Source organism: Vicia villosa, linkage group LG3 (assembly GCF_029867415.1).
Source record: "Vicia villosa cultivar HV-30 ecotype Madison, WI linkage group LG3, Vvil1.0, whole genome shotgun sequence".
In the NCBI taxonomy this organism is placed as follows: Eukaryota; Viridiplantae; Streptophyta; class Magnoliopsida; order Fabales; family Fabaceae; genus Vicia; species Vicia villosa.
This window is the reverse complement of record NC_081182.1, coordinates 148010030-148021226: the sequence shown is the minus strand read 5'-3', so window position 1 is coordinate 148021226 and position 11197 is coordinate 148010030. Positions and strand designations below refer to the sequence as shown.

The window sequence follows — 11197 nt, the reverse complement described above, 5'->3', positions numbered from 1 at the left end:
CCATGTGGAAGTTATGGCTGGTCAAAGTTCAGTTGACTTTTCCTATGAAAATCCTAATTTAGAAACTTTTGGATTTGTTGATTTCTGATCTTTTCTTGATAAACCATGATCAATCCTTGATCAAATGGTGAATGATACCTCAAAATAAGATTGTTGACAAAAAATCAGGAGTTTTAACTGTACTTTGACTACAGTTGACTTTTAGGTCAAACTAGTCGACTGTTGACTTTCTGAGCAATTGAGTGGTCAATCCTTTGAATTAGGACCTGAATTTTGTCATGGAGATAGTTTGAAACATCATAAGCCATATGAAATTCCTTGGAGCCTTTGATTCATTCTTTTTCTTCAAAGAGACCAAAACCCTAATTTCTTGAACCATTGTTTAGGAGGGGTGTCTTTGAGCCTTGAACTTTGATATGAGTTTGATTTAAGAGAAATAAGATGGGCAAATTTTGGGGTATGACAACCACTCAAACTCAGACTAATAAGGTTTTTCTAAACCAAAACGTACACACCAATGAGCAAATCAAACAGTTAGCGACTAAAGTAGACGCGTTGGCCATTCACAATAAGATGCTTGAAACACAAATCTCTCAAGTGGCACAACAACAAGCACCTACTGCAGCACCTGCCGGGACATTTCCTGGAAAGCCACAACCGAATCCGAAAGGACATGCTCATGCTATTATTCTGCGAAGTGGTAGAGAGATGGACAAACCGACTGACCCTAGGCTTAAAAACTCTGCTATGTTCCAAAGCCCTAGTAAAACAACTGAGGAGGAAAGTGGACCCAAAGATAAACCAAGTAACCCAAAAAAGAAAGAGGCCAAGGAAGGCGAGACAGAGGAAAAAGAAGCGCCATATGTACCTCCACCACCCTATAAACCACCTATTTTGTACCCTCAAAGATTCAAAAAATCTAAAAGCATAGGGCAGTTTAAGAAATTTGTAGAACTTCTTAAACAATTGAACATTACAATTCCTTTTACAGAAGCTATTACACAAATTCCCTCATATGCTAAATTTCTAAAAGAAATCCTATCGAATAAGAAAAAAATAGAAGACAATGAGACCGTAACACTCACCGCCGAATGCAGTGCAATAATCCAAAATAAAATGCCACCTAAGATGAAAGACCCAGGAAGTTTCTCCATACCTTGCAATATAGGAAAATCTGTCATAGACAAAGCTCTGTGCGACTTAGGAGCTAGTATTAGCCTAATCCCTTTGTCCATTTGCAAGAAACTTAACATGGGAGACCTAAGACCAACCAAAATGTCAGTACAACTTGCAGACCGTTCTGTTAAGTATCTTGTAGGTGTTCTTCAAAATGTACCCGTCCGCATCGGACAATTCTACATTCCTACATATTTCATAATTATGGACATAAAGGAAGACGTCAATACCCCTATAATTTTAGGAAGACCGTTTCTGGCCACAGCTGGAGCTATTATAGGCGTAAAGAAAGGCAAGTTGACATTCGAAGTAGATGAGGAGAAGGTCGAATTTATTCTAACACAATTCCTTCAAGCCCCAGCTATAGAAGATACATGCTATCTGGTGGACGTTATTGATGAATGTGTAAGAGAGATAGGATTATTAGAAGAATATTACTCTGAAGTTATAAAGATTCCAATGCCCTTGATTTTCGAAGATGACAATTGGCGTTCAGAATATCGAGACGATAGCTTAAGCGAATGCTTAGCTTTAACACCCAACCCTATGCCTTGCCCTAAGAAACCAACCTTGGACCTTAAGCCATTACCCAAGACTCTTAGATATGAATTCCTAGACAATGAGCTCAAAAGACCAGTAATAGTCAACGCAGAGTTAGGAGGAACTGAAACTGAAAAACTGTTATAAGTGTTAAGAAAATACCCGACTGCGTTAGGATATAACATTGCCGATGTGAAAGGAATAAGCCCTTTCATATGTATGTATTGCATCATGTTGGAGGAAGATTGCAAACCCTCTAGGGAACATCAAAGGAGGATTAACCCTATCCTGAGCACAGTAGTTAAAGATGAAGTTACCAAACTTCTAAATACAGGAACTATATATCCAATCTCTAATAGTCAGTGGGTAAGTCTGGTCCATTGCGTGCCAAAGAAAGGAGGCGTAACAGTTACCGTAAATAAGTCAGGCGAATCTATCGCTGAAAGAGTGGTGATTGGTGCGAGAATGTGTATTGACTATTGTAAATTGAACAAAGCCACAAGGAAAGACCATTTCCCTCTTCCCTTTATTGACCAAATGCTCGAACGCTTAGCAAAACACTCCTATTACTGCTACCTGGATGGTTACTCAGGATTCTTTCAAATCCCAATTCACCCTGATGACCAAGAGAAAACAACCTTCACGTGCCCTTATTGAACATTTACTTATAGACGAATGCCGTTCGGATTATGTAACGCCCCTGCAACATTTCACAAATGCATGATGTCAATTTTCGCTGACTACATAGACAACATCATGGAAGTCTTTATGGATGACTTCTCTGTATGTGGGGAGGATTTCAGAGGATATCTTTCAAATCTAGAAAAAGTATTGGACAGATGTGTACAAGTTAACCTCGTCCTAAACTGGGAAAAGTGTCACTTTATGGTTAAACAAGGGATAGTACTCGGACATGTCGTCTCCGAAAGAGGGTTTGAAGTTGATAAAGCAAAGATCAAAGTAATAGAGAACCTCCAACCCCCAAAAACAGTTAGAGAAATATAGAGCTTCTTAGGACACGCAGGTTTCTACAGAAGATTTATAAAGAACTTCTCTAAGATCTCTAAACCTCTAACCAACCTCCTAATGAAAGACGTCGAGTTTAATTTCAACAATGAATGTTTAGAAGCCTTTGAAGTACTAAAGATAGCCCTCATATCTGCACCCATAATGCATCCACCCGATTGGAGGTTACCATTTGAAATCATGTGTGATGCAAGTGACTATGCCGTAGGAGCGGTCTTAGGCCAAAGGAAAGATAAGAAACTACACGCAATATACTACGCAAGTAGGACCTTAGACCCTGCGCAAATGAATTATGCCACAACCGAAAAGGAACTCTTGGTCGTGGTCTTCGTGTTAGTTAAGTATTGTTCCTATCTGATAGGAGCAAAGATAATAGTTTACACCGACCACGCAGCCATTAGGTACCTACTGATAACACGAAATTATACCGTATTATCGGTCTCGTTTACGACACAATCTGTAACATTTAATTAGTTATTATTTTAATTTATTATGGTTTTATGCTGTTTTGTTATTTGTTTCAAGAACTTTAAATAAATCTCGAGTATTGGAAATAATGAGCAATAGGGGTGTTAGTAACAAGAAAAAGAAAATGAAGAAAAGGAAAAAATACAAAAAGTTCCAAGCCCATGTGCAAAGCCCAGATCGAAGATCCAAGGAGCCAAAACATCACGTGTGCCCCTAGGCACTCAGAGTGTGCCTCTCGGAACTGGATGTAAGTTTGTGAAGTGTGCCCCTAGGCACTCACGTGTGCCCCTAGGCACAAACCCCTTTTCCACTATTTTTACGCCTGTTTCTCAGCAAAATGTGAGACGGTTCTGCATCCGAAAAATGAGGAAAGTGGAAGACTGATTATACGAGTTAACCTGATTTTATGAAGCATATAAAAGGAGAAGATATCACAACTGAAGTCTCTCTCGTCTCCACACCGAATTTCAGTTTTAGAGTTTTTGCTTCCAGTGTTATTTCTGCACACAGAACCTTTGTTCCCTTTTTAATTCACCATCCAAAGTAGTAATTCTTTGCATTGAAGGATTACTACACTTAGTTTAGTTTAAGTATTTAATTTCCGAAGCTGTACTGTTACGTGAAGAATTGCTTGAACCTGTTTGAAGCTTTGGAACATAGAGCTCAGTTTAATCATTCAGTTTACAGGTTTCTTTTACATGCTTACACTGTTTAATAATTCTACTGCTATGCTTGTGTTAATTTCTTCATATTCTGTTTCCTATTTGATTGAAGAATATAATATGTCCGGCTAAATTATTGAACCGGTGTGTAAGGTCTCAGACGGACAGGTTTAGTAACTGTTTGGCTTAAATTTCCACAAAGCATTTTTTTTGGTTCTGATTTCCTATTTTAATATTGAGTCGCATTTTTACGGAAGTAAATTACATCCTAAGGTCTAAAATCAAAATAACGAAAGTGTGAGGTTTTTACCGGATAGTGGTCATCGAACATCAACTCTAAATACAGCGATAGCGCTTTAGAGTTGATTATATTTTGTTCGACTTTCAAAAATTATTTTCAGTTTGTAAAGATTTAGCGAGAGCGGACTTTAGGACTGGTAGTATAATCTGAGTCAATAAACATGAAAGTGTGAGGTAAAGGTTTTTAACTCGAATAACTTATTCTGAAAAGTGACTACATTTATTTAAAATATGCCATTAAGTTGCTAAACCCGGAAGTTGGACTATTGCACACCGGTGTCTAAACAGCTGATTAATTAATTATTGTTTACCTTAGTTTAATTAAGTTTCATTTCTAAACCAACGAATATCAAAAGCCTTAGCTGCCAATTGCAACGAAAGACCGTATTATTTGACCCTCAGTCCTTGTGGGTTCGATATCTTTTAAAACTTAACGACTAAGCTGTATACTTGCAGCGATATCCCGATTGACTTATATAAAATCCCGATCAAGTTTTTGGCGCCATTGCCGGGGACTGATTTTAGTCAATAGTGCGATTTACACGTTGCGCGGTAGACTAAGGCAACCAATTTTATTTTTCGTTTTACGTCGATTGTATGCCAAGTACTCGCTCAAAAAGCGATACCTTAATACGAACGACGAGCGAACCTGAGCGTCTTATTAACGTAAGACGAGCTATCAGGAAATACTATTCAGATCACAACATTCCCTTTCCCCTCTCAGATTCCGAAAAGGAATCAGCCGCTAAGTCAGAATCTGACTCCGACCAAGAATCCGAAGAAGAACTCAAGCCGAAAGTAGAAATGGCTGAAGGACCGTGAAACCGTCCACTCAGAGAATATTCCACCCCATCTGAATTAGAGCCCCACAAGAGCATCGTTAACCCTGCTATTAACCGAAACGATTTCGAGCTGAAGCCGTCATTGATATCAGCTATTCAACAACGTCAATTTTCCGGTGTTCCAACCGATGATCCTAACGAACATTTGACAAAGTTCATCCAATTTGCTGATACCGTGATAGCCAATGGAGTAACTGCCGATGCAATAAGACTATGTCTTTTTCCTTTCTCCCTGAGAGATAGAGCTTGGGCTTGGTTGCAATCCTTGCAACAAACTTCTGTCACAATGTGGGAAGAACTGAAGACTATTTTCTTAGCACGTTATTTTCCTCCTAGCAAAACAGCTGCATTACGAGCCCAAATCAATGGATTCAGACAAAAGGACACTGAATCTCTTTTCGACACATGGGAGCGATATAAGGACATGATGCGAATGCGCCCACATCACAGATTAGAAGACTGGCTCGTCATTCACACATTTTACAATGGACTGTTGTACAACACGAGGTTGTCAATAGATGTCGCTACTGGTGGCACACTTATGGATAAGCCGTATGACGAAGCCTATCAACTGATCGAAAACATGGCTCAAAATCATTACCAATGGGGAAGCGAAAGAACTCCTGTGGAGAAATCTCAAACAAAAGGCGGAATGTACGAAATTAGTAGCCTAGACAAAGTGAACGCTAAGGTAGATTCCCTTACCCAAAAGATAGAAAGCTTGACCTTACCACCCGCAGCCACCGTGGCTGCCGTAACTCCAAACTGCGAATTATGTGGAGTTCTTGTGCTATTTTGGCAGGAGTCTCGGTTGATCAAGTTAACTACGCTCAAGGGAATCTGTATTCCAACACCTACAACCCTAGATGGAAGAATCATCCTAATTTTTCGTACAAAAATAACAACGCTATGTTTGTACCGAATCAAGCACCTGCTGTACCGCCTGGTTACCAAAAACCTGCTGCTAACATCCCTAATATGCCTAATGTTCCTAGAAAGTCTAACCTCGAAATTATGATGGAAAATTTTATTGCTACCCAAGCTCAACAAAGTAAGATTTCCTTAACCAAAATGTTCACACCGGTGAACAATTGAAGCAATTAGCAACTAAGGTAGATGCCCTAGCGACCCATAATAAGATGTTAGAAACTCAGATTTCTCTAGTGGCCCAACAACAAGCAACTAATTCTGTACCTGCTGGATCGTTTCCTGGTCAACCACAACCTAATCCTAAAGGAAACGCTAATGCCATAACACTACGAAGTGGAACTGAGTTAGATGGACCAATCGATCCAAGGCTTCAGAACCCAACCATGTATCAGAAACCTGATAAAGCGACTGAAAAACCAAGAGAACAACCTGAAACTAAAAAGGAGGATGAGAATGAAGAGGCATCTGAAAAGGAGAAACCTTATGTGCCTCCCCCACCATATAAACCACCGATTCCATATCCTCAAAGACTTGCTAAGTCTAAGAATGAGGGCCAATTTAAGAAATTCGTAGAGCTTCTGAAGCAACTAAATGTTACCATTCCTTTCATAGAAGCTATTACCCAAATGCCCTCATATGCTAAGTTCCTCAAGGAGATCTTGTCCAATAAGAAGAAGATAGTAGAGAATGAAACTGTTACGCTAACTGCTGAGTGTAACACTATAATTCAAAACAACGTGCCTCCTAAACTAAAAGACCCTGGTAGTATCTCTATACCTTGTGTAATTGGGAAATTTGTAATAGACAAAGCCTTATGTGATTTAGGAGCCAGTGTTAGTTTAATGCCTTTATCCATTTGTGAAAAACTCAAACTAGGTGAATTGAGACCGACAAGGATGTCTTTGCAATTAGCTGATCGATCTGTTAAATTTCCCGTAGGAATGCTCGAAAATGTACCTGTTCGCATAGGACAATTCTATATCTCACTGACTTCATCATAATGGACATTAAAGAAGACTCTAATATCCCTATTATATTAGGTAGACCATTTCTAGCAACTGCTGGAGCCATTATAGATGTGAAGAAAGGAAAGCTAACTTTCGAGGTAGGTGAAGAGAAAGTAGAGTTTATTCTCTCCCAATTCTTTAAAGCCCCAGCCATAGACGATTCGTGTTGTTTCTTGGACGTTATTGACGAATGCGTTAAAGAAATGGAAAAACAACAAAACACCTATTCTAAAGTGTTGAAAATACCAATGCCACCTATTTTTGAGGACGATAACTTGCGTGAGGAATACCAAGACAATAATCTGAGCGAATGCCTTGCATTAACTCCTGATCCTATTCCTTTCCCGAAGAAACCTGCCATAGAACTTAAGACACTACCCAAAGATTTAAGGTATGAATTCCTAGATGAAGAACTTGAGCGACCTGTTATAGTTAACGCTAATCTTGGACAAATTGAAACTGAAAAGCTGCTCAATGTTCTTAGAAAATACCCAACCGTTTTAGGCTATAACATATCTGATCTAAAAGGAATAAGTTTATCTATCTGTATGCATCGCATTATGCTCGAGGAAGACTGTAAGACCTCGAGAGAACATCAGAGACGGATTAACCCAATTCTAAGCGATGTAGTGAAAAAGGAAGTACAAAAGTTGTTAGAAGCAGGAATCATATACCCTATATGTGACAATAAATGGGTAAGTCCTGTACATGTTGTACCTAAGAAAGGAGGTGTCACTGTTATTACAACCCCTAAAGGCGAATCTATAGCACAACGCACTCAAACTGGATGGCGAATGTGTATCGATTATAGAAAACTAAACAAAGCCACTCGTAAGGACCATTTTCCTTTACCATTTATAGACCAAATGCTCGAACGGTTGGTGAAACACTCTCATTTCTGCTACTTGGATGGTTACTCAGGATTCTTCCAAATTCCTATCCACCCTGATGACCAAGAAAAGACGACATTCACATGTCCTTATGGCACATTCGCTTATCGACGAATGCCATTCGGACTGTGTAACGCACCTGCGACATTCCAAAGGTGCATGATGTCAATCTTTTCCGATTTTCTAGACGGCATGATGGAAGTATTTATGGATGATTTCTCCGTGTGTGGAGAAAGTTTCGAAGGATGTCTTTCGAACCTTGAACTGGTACTTAAACGATGCGTAAGTGTCAATTTAGTGCTGAACTGGGAAAAATGCCATTTCATGGTAATACAAGGAATCGTACTTGGACACATCGTGTCTGATAAAGGGATTGAAGTTGATAAAGCTAAGATCGAAATCATAGAAAACCTTCAACCCCCGAAAACCGTTAGAGAAATACGAAGTTTTTTAGGACCCGCCGGTTTTTACCGACGTTTTATCAGAGATTTCTCTAAGATAACCAAACCCCTAACTGAGCTATTAATGAAAGACGTCGAATTCATATTCGATGAGAAATGTGTGGAAGCCTTTCAGACTCTTAAACAAGCATTAATATCTGCACCAACCATTCAACCACCAGATTGGAATGAACCCTTTAAAATAATGTGTGACGCGAGTGATTATGCCGTAGGAGCTGTCTTAGGACAAAGGAAAGTTAAGAAGCTTCATGCCATCTATTACGCTAGTAGAACCTTAGACCATGCGCAGATGAACTACTTCACTATAGAGAAGGAACTCTTTGCTGTCGTATTCGCGTTAGACAAATTTCGATCTTACTTAGTGGGAGCAAAAATTATTATCTATACTGACCACGCTGCTATTAGGTACCTATTAACCAAAAAGGATGCCAAACCAAGACTTCTTAGATGGATCCTGCTCTTACAAGAGTTCGATCTTGAAATTAAAGACAAAAAGGGCACCGAGAATGTGGTTGCTGATCACTTGTCGAGAATGGAAGGAATCCAACCGGATAATGTCCATATCAATGGTGATTTCCCTTACGAGAGACTTCTAGCCCAGTTAGACATCGCTTCAGTTGAACAAACGCTAAACGAAGATACCACCGAAGTAGAAAAAATTGCAGAAGCAATTATAGCAAACACAACATTACCTTGGTACGTTGATTTCGTTAACTACTTAGCTGCTAAAGTATTACCGCCAGATCTAACTTACCAGCAAAAGAAGAAATTCTTCCATGACATAAAACAATACTATTGGGACGAACCACTTTTATTCAAGAGAGGAGCCGATGGTATTTTCCGTCATTGCGTCCCTGAAGAGGAAGTGGAAAGTATAATTTCTCACTGTCATGCTGCCCCTTATGGAGGGCATGCAAGCACCTCGAAGACCTGTGCTAAAATCTTACAAGCTGGTCTCTTTTGGCCAACCCTATGGAAAGACGTCCACATCGCCGTTATAAACTGCGACCGGTGCCAACGCACTGGCAATATATCAAGACGAGACGAGATGCCTCAGAAAGGCATTTTGGAAGTCGAAGTTTTTGATGTGTGGGGAATCGACTTCATGGGGTCGTTTCCTTCTTCATTTTGTAAAAAATACATACTCGTCGCTGTGGACTATGTATCGAAATGGATTGAGGCTGTCGCCTCTCCTACAAATGATACGCGAGTAGTAATCCGACTCTTTAACAACATCATCTTCCCTAGATTCGGCATCCCTAGAATAGTGATTAGTGACGGTGGCTCACATTTCATATCAAAAATCCTAGAAAAAATTCTATTAATATATGGAGTTCGCCACCGCGTAGCGACACCTTATCATCCACAAACGAGTGGACAAGTTGAAGTATCAAATAGAGAAATTAAACAGATTTTAGAAAAAACGGTCGCTACGTCTAGAAAAGACTGGTCTTCTAAGCTACCCGAGGCCCTTTGGGCATATAGAACTTCTTTTAAAACACCCATCGGAACCACACCTTTTAAATTAGTCTATGGTAAATCCTGTCACCTCCCGGTAGAACTCGAACATAAAACTTATTGGGCCATTAAAACCCTTAATCTAAATTACACTGCCGCTGGTGAAAAACAAATCTTAGACATTCACGAATAAGAAGAGCTTAGATTAGACGCTTATGAAAATGCTAGAATCTATAAAGAAAGAACGAAAAAATGGCATGATAAGCGAATATCGAGAAAAGAAATTAATATAGGAGATATGCTGCTGTGGTCTAACTTGGATTACATTTGTAATTTGAGGCACCCTACCACTGAATCACTGACTTTGGAGTTCTTAAGTTCCTTTTCATACATCACCCCTCCCGGTGACGGTATGTACCTATCCGGTGTCTCCCATTTTCGATTGCTCAACAATGAATATTCTTTATCTCAAGCGCAGTTGAGCGACATGTTCCATTTCCCGCGAACTCCAGGTGTACACTATCGTATTCCCTCTGACGTGAATTGGATGGCATTGGGATTCGGAATATGGGAGAGCCTAACAGGTGAACGCCCTGCTGGATGGGATAAGCTATTTTCTTCTAAAATTCATAACCCGACAATACGGTATTTTCACCGCATTCTATCCAACACCATCATGGCTCGTTCCAATAACAACAAAGTTAATGCAAGAGAGCTGTTTATCATGCACTGTTGTTTTTCACAAGAATTGAGGATAAACGCTAGCTCCTTCATTTTCCAACATATCCACAGCCTCATTTCAAGAGACGGAACTACTCCATTTTGCATTGGCGGTCTTGTTACGTCCATAGCCATCAAGCTGAACCTGTGGATTGCTATAGAAGAAATGCCTGTCGTTCCGGTCATTTAATTCAGAACAGAGTGGCTGGAGGATATACGCTGATGGTAGGCCACAAAGAAGTCCCAAGTATCGTACTACCAAATAGAGCACGCACCAATCCAAGGTTTTTGAATAATTGGCTCTATGATTTAAACGCACCCGCTCCTGGAGCTATCATTCAAGAAGACAACGCGGCTGTGGACGAAATGGAGGAGGAATTAGAACAACAAGGTGGTAACAACCAAGACAACATGCAAATGCCACCCGAAGATCAAGCTGGTCCCTCAAATACACAAGGAGGAAGAATAAGGCATATCCCCATGACGCTCGACTTTATGTACGACGAAATGGTACGCCACAACGCCGACATGACACAACAAATACAACAAGAGCAACGTGACTATGCTAATTGGACCAACGACGGTATGTGTGATTTAAGCGACCAAATGCATGCACTTTCTATGCGGGTGGATGGCCTTTATGATCACTTTAACATCCAACCACCTCCCGACCAAGGCGACCAGTAGCATAAGCATTGAGGACAATGCTTGGAATAA

The 11197-nt window shown here is 40.0% G+C and overlaps 2 protein-coding genes across 2 annotated transcripts; both read left to right on the top strand.

The window, feature by feature from the left end:
* Positions 1–459: 459 nt before the first annotated feature.
* LOC131659141 (uncharacterized) lies at positions 460–1863 on the top strand. The gene has a single exon (XM_058928374.1). The coding sequence runs from the start codon at positions 460–462 to the stop codon at positions 1861–1863; it is 1404 nt and encodes a 467-aa protein (XP_058784357.1).
* A 4290-nt stretch (positions 1864–6153) lies between these two features.
* LOC131659140 (uncharacterized) lies at positions 6154–6945 on the top strand. The gene has a single exon (XM_058928373.1). It carries the CDS (start codon positions 6154–6156, stop codon positions 6943–6945), a length of 792 nt encoding a protein of 263 aa, XP_058784356.1.
* The last annotated feature ends 4252 nt before the right edge of the window (positions 6946–11197 follow it).